The following is a 6,000-nucleotide window of genomic DNA, read 5'->3' as shown; positions in this document are numbered from 1 at the left end:
TAAGTCTATACCACAGAAAGAACTAGTGACCTACTGTATGCTGTGAGTGGGGTTTTTTTTATACAAGAGACTGCTTATAGGAAATGTCAAGGTTTTTTTTCTGCCTAGTGTCCTACTCCTGGTAGGTGGCACTATAAAACCCTGTTATGAATATCAAAAGAAGAGCAGCTGTGTCTGTCAATGAACAAATAAGAAAAGGTAAAAACATAAAAAATATGTAGTACCCTCCTAACGTAGATGGCTAGGTGAATTTAGCTTTTGGGTTCCTTTGTAATCAAAGGAGCAGTGATTGTTTCGGTTGGCCTGTTCAGTGTCTTACAGGCTGAGCATTTGATTCCTTCCGCCTGTTTCTAGAAGAAGCTTTCAGATCATAGGGTGTGAGATTTAAATCACCCAGCCTGAATATTAATCAGGTTCCAGGCAAATCCTGGAGGGAAAGTTTGCAGAAGGGGGCCAGAGTGTGGACAAATAGTCTAAGACAATGGAGAGCAGGGCTCCTTCTCCCCAAGAGGGTTCCAGAGGCACAGAGGCTCCTGCTGTCATGCAGACCATGGACTATACACAGGGCCGGTACAAGGCAGGGGCGGGAGGGGCGAGTGCCCCGGGCACTACCATTTAGTGCAGGAGGGGGGCGCAATCAGCCAGTGTGTCACTCACTGTCACAGCGCGGGGCAGCGGCACTTTACACATTGTGTGCCGACTGCCTGGCTGCCGAGTGTGCTCCTGGCTCCCTTTCCTCCTGTTACTTTGTGTGCTCGTCGCTCCCCCCCCCCCATTCAGTTGGTCGTGCCGGTTCATTTCAGCAGCGTGCGCCGCGTGACGTCACGCCGGAGGCGAGGTCACGAGGTGAGTGAGGGAGGACTCGTCTCTGCGCGGGGAGCCGTGTGTCTGTCGGCGCTTGCAAGAAGGACAAGTCACGAGGAGCCTCCTCAGCCTGCCAGTGCCTAGTCCTACAGTGCCTAGTGCTGTCTGCAAGCAACAGAAGACTGAAGTAGTCAGTGTAAAAAAAGTAAGCAAACAATCAGTAAATAATGAAATAACTGTATTGGGGAGGGGGGGGGGGGCGGACTAGGTGAGGTGACCATAATTTTTTTAATAAATAAATGTCAGTTTAAAAAAAAAATTGTGTTATTTTTAGCCACGTTCGCTGTCTGACTAAAAAAAAAAAAAAAACATTAATCGCAGCCACTGTGCCGTCAATTGTCGCCACTGTGCCCATCACACGCAGCCACTGTGCCACCATAAATTGTCGCCACTGTGCCAATAACACGCAGCCACTGTGCCAATCACACGCAGCCACTGTGCCAATCACACGCAGCCACTGTGAAATCAATTGTCGCCACTGTTCCCAAACGCAGCCACTGTGCCAGTCACACGCAGCCACTGTGCCATCACATGCAGCCACTGTGCCAACACACGCAGCCACTGTGTCAACACACGCAGCCGCTGTGCCATCAATTGTTGCCACTGTGCCCATCACACGCAGCCATTGTGCCCATCACACGCAGCCACTGTGCCATCAATTGTCGCCACTGTACCCATCAAACGCAGCCACTGTGCCATCACATGCAGCCACTGTTTAATCAATTGTTGCCACTGTGCCCATCACACGCAGCCACTGTGCCCAAAACGAAAGTGAAACTGTAGGTACATTATATGATTGATTTTTATCTATTTTTAATCATTTTTAAAAGGAATCAGTTAACTATTATGTCTCTATACCCTGTAAACAGTCATTTCATCAAAAAAAAATGTCCCCTTTACAACTCCTTTAAGTATATTCTTGTTTTCAAACAACATTGATTCTTTCTTAAAAACGGGGGGGGGGGGGCGCGCAGTTTGCCATCTTCGCCCTGGGCACCAAATGGCCTTGTCCCAGCACTGACTATACAACTGCTCAAGGAGGCTCCAGCACTAGGATCAAAGGCTAAAATGGGCTGTGTGTGGTGGAAGATGGAAGGAGGCAGCTGTCCTGGAGACATGTGAGTAGCAACTTTAAAGGTTTGTGTTTTTTACCTTTTTTCACCAGTCATGGCCAGCCCCTCCCCCCCCCATTTTACTTACCTTAGCTCGTTCACCTGCTGTGCATGTCCCTAGTGTCCTTTTCTCTACGGAGTCTGGCCATTGATTGGATAGATTGATAAATGTTGGAAATTAAACCTATTAACCAAATGGTGTGTAAACAGGAAAAATTGCAGCGCTAAAAATTGTGCATAATATAACACCAAAAGTGATAACAATAATTGATGTATAACGTGGATATTAAAAATATCACCCAGTGACATGTGATAAATTAATTGTTCATAAAACAAAAGCAAATATTGAGTAAAATACAATTAATAAATCTTCTTATATTTTAAATCTTGCACCACACCAACATGTATGTGACACCTCTTCCTCTGAAACCGCACTCACCAGCTTTTATTGCCGACCACTTTCGTGTTTGGCTCAGATGCTTTTTTAAACTCACAATGGGTTAAAAGCGATCATCCAATTTTCAACTGTGTTTCAAAACAGAATCTCTCCAAATATGAAAATGAAAAAAGTGCTCCAATAGCCGTCAGTATGGATGATTGCCGTACAGCCACCATCCCCGACATCAGGCCCGGACTGGGACAAAAAATAGGCCCGGGCATTTTTAGACTGAGCAGCCCGGTCACTGAGGGGGGGGGTTGTCGACATTCACGGGGTTGGCTGGTGTCGGTCCTCCACACTGCAATGGGCAGGGACACTGTGATATAAAGGGGACTGCACTGCAAAGGGGCCATGCAATGATTACTGTGCCCCTTTACAGTGCAGTCCCATTTTTATCACAGTGTCCCAGGCCTATTTTGGCCATACAATGCTAGTACTCTCTGTCTCCTATTGTGCCCACACTGCTCAGTGACACTGACCTGCTCTCTCTCTGGTGGTGCTGGACAGCATGGCGCTCTCTCTGGTGGTGCGGGTACAGCGTGGCTCTCTCTCTGGTGGCGTGGGTACAGCGTGGCTCTCTCTGGTGGTGCTGGTTCATTGTGGCTCTCTCTCTGGTGGTGCGGGTACATTGTGGCTCTCTTTCTGGTGGTGCGGGTACAGCGTGGCTCTCTCTCTGGTGGTGCGGGTACAGCGTGGCTTTTGCTGTGGCGTTCCCCATAAAATCCATACCAGACCCAGAGGGCCCGGTATGGATTTTGGGGGCCCCACGCTGTTTTTATCTTACATTTTGGCATGGAGTCCCTCCTTAATATCCATACCAGACCCAAAGGGCATGGTATGGACTGGTAGGAGAGGGACCCATGCCGTTTTTTTCCCTTGATTTTTATCTATATTACATCTATATTACATCTATATTATACATTACAGCCGGAAGCAATTTTAAATATAACACTTTTTTCCTTTAAAAATTAAATTTTGCTGTGGGACTGTGACACACATCAGACAGATGTGCTACTTTACAGGCAGACTTAAGCCCCATACACACTATTAGATTTTCTTCTGATTTTTGTTTTCAGATTTACCAAAACCATGTAGTGCAAGGGCCTGTCTGATTGCATACAAATTGAAAATCTTATACCCTGTACACACAATCGGACCTTTGTTCGACCAAATTCGCATCAGAATTCCGACGGAATTCCATCGGAGGAAAAGAGAACATGTTCTCTATGTAATCTCTGATGAAATTCATCAGAATTTACGATGGAATTTTTACGATGGGGCAAACACACAGTCGGAATTTCCGATGGGAAAAGTCTGTCTGACTTTTTCCATCGGAAATTCCGATCGTGTGTACGAGGCCTTAATGTTTAACCTCATATTATATGGTTTTGGTAAATCTAAAGACAAAAATCTCCAGAAAATCTAATAGTGTGTAAGGGGACCCCCCAGGCACGATATTTAATTGTTATTGTTTCACTTTACGCATTCTTAAAACTTTTTTTTTTTAGGCAGGGTACAAAGCCTATTCTGGCTCTACCCACCAAGAATATCTAATCTTCCCTTTCCCTATTCATTACAATAAACAGGAAACTTTTACTGCCTTGCTATATCTTGTGCATAATAAGGTATATAAAACAATAAATTCAACTTTGCCACATCTGCCTGGAATAACAGTGATTAATGCAAAGTTAACTATTGTAACGTCTGAATTTTTCCACTAGGTGTTTGGGGTCCATGACTAAGCACTGAACCCCAGTGCGAAACGCGTCAGCTACATACCCCACTGCTTGCTGTTTTTTGTAGTGCCTTCTTTCCTTTACCATTAAAAGGCTACCTTTTTAATTTGTTTTGGTGTGCGGCTGTCCATATCTTCTTTTCAAGGTGTTTGGGGTCACTAGATTTAAATTATCACACTGAGATGAAAGAAAGGATTAGCAATCTTTCATCTCAAACAATTTTGATAAGTATTTTGATAAGTATTTTTCAGCAGCTATTTCCTTATATGTTTTATCTGCACCTGATGTATGATTATCATATTTATGGTGCAGAACATAATGTAGCAATACTGCAAAGTTCATGTGATAAGATACGCTTGTAGCACAGCAGAAGGCAGTTATTCTCCTGCTAAGAAAAGTGTACCATGGCTCCTCAAAACACATTTATTTCCCTTCTGATCTGTTCTTTACTGTGCATATCCATAGGATCTCTAGTAAGAGTTACCGATGGTGGATATGACGATATTGTGATTGCAATCCATCCACATGTGAAGGAAGATGCCAAAATCACAGAAAATATACAGGTAGGACTAAATGCTGAAAGGCAAGAATTCTTACATGTAGAAGTTGCATCTTAGTTTTGGCAGTTTGAATAAGAACATTTTGCTAGTATAACCCTCAGAATTAGTTTATTTCACTGTCTGGCACACACTAGCAAACCATTGTAAAAGCAGCATCCTATAAATATAAAAACATAGAAGAGTGACGACAAAAAAAAAAGACCAAGTTTCCAATTATTTTTTAAATGAATATATGTTTTCTTGTTAACTTTTTTTTGTCTGCGTATAGATCTATGTTTGTCCCACGTTATGTGATGGGTAGCGGCATAGGTGTACGCAGCCTATAGCATTTGGATGTGCACCCCAAAGCTCAAACACGCATGTGCGTGTGTACTGTATGTATGTGTAATTTACAGTATACACACACTCTTATAAATAAATGTAAAAAATATGTTTAAATGTATTAAAACATGGATGGTGTTAGTAGGGCAGTGGATGTGTCAGTAGGGCAGAGGTTGGTGTCAGTAGTTTTTTTTTTTTATATTCTTTTTTACACTTTTTTTTGAAGCCCCATTAGGAGGCTTTGGTGAAATATCAGCAGGGGGATCTGCGCTGCATGGGGTCATTAGGGTGTGCCCAGGCACGCCTGGCACACCCACTGTGCACGCCTATGGGTAAACGGATGTCGTGTTCACACAATAACAGCACATTTTATTTGCTCTAGTGTTGATAAGCCTTCCCTACTGATGGTCATTCTTATGTAATGAAAGGTTTATGGGGTTTAAAAAAGTACTAAAAGGATCAATTATATAAAGTGTATTTAAACCCAAAAACAAAAATGTAATATATTGCAGCTTACCAGTCCTTAGATGTAGTCGCTGCATTTCAGCATTTCCTTTTTTCTGGCTTATTTTTTTCATTTATTGGCATCTTGCAATTAATGCACTTTTTGTCCTGTCATGTGTACAGTCAGCCTGCTTACACACGGTCGGTCCAAACCGATGAAAACGGACTGAAGTCCAGTTTCATTGGTCCAAACCGACCGTGTGTACGGCCCATATGTTAGAACTTGCTTTAAAATCGAACCGCTGCCCAAACCGATATTTAGTACACAAAAGCATTGGTTCAAAACCCGTGCATGCTCAGAATCATGTCAAAGCATGCTTGGAAGCATTGAACTTCGTTTTTTCCAGCACGTCGTGTGTTTTACGTCACCGCTTTCTGACCCGATCGGTTTTTGAACTGATGGGGCCAGATTCAGATAGGTTAGCGGATCTTTAGATCCCCGTAACCTATCTGATTTACGATCC

At 43.4% G+C, this 6,000-nt stretch overlaps 1 protein-coding gene across 1 annotated transcript in view; it reads left to right on the top strand.

Moving 5' to 3' along the window:
• Nucleotides 1-4,498: 4,498 nt before the first annotated feature.
• Nucleotides 4,499-6,000, top strand: part of LOC120945732 (calcium-activated chloride channel regulator 1-like) — a 98,563-nt gene continuing 97,061 nt past the window's right edge. Inside the window, exon 1 of the mRNA XM_040360098.1 lies at nucleotides 4,499-4,714. Within this exon, the coding sequence (XP_040216032.1) occupies nucleotides 4,556-4,714 (159 nt within the window). The 5' untranslated portion in view covers nucleotides 4,499-4,555. The remainder of the gene's footprint in view (nucleotides 4,715-6,000) is intronic.

This window comes from Rana temporaria, chromosome 7, assembly GCF_905171775.1.
Source record: "Rana temporaria chromosome 7, aRanTem1.1, whole genome shotgun sequence".
Taxonomy (NCBI): domain Eukaryota; kingdom Metazoa; phylum Chordata; class Amphibia; order Anura; family Ranidae; genus Rana; species Rana temporaria.
Note: the sequence above shows the minus strand (reverse complement) of the source record. Positions and strands in the feature narration are given on the sequence as shown.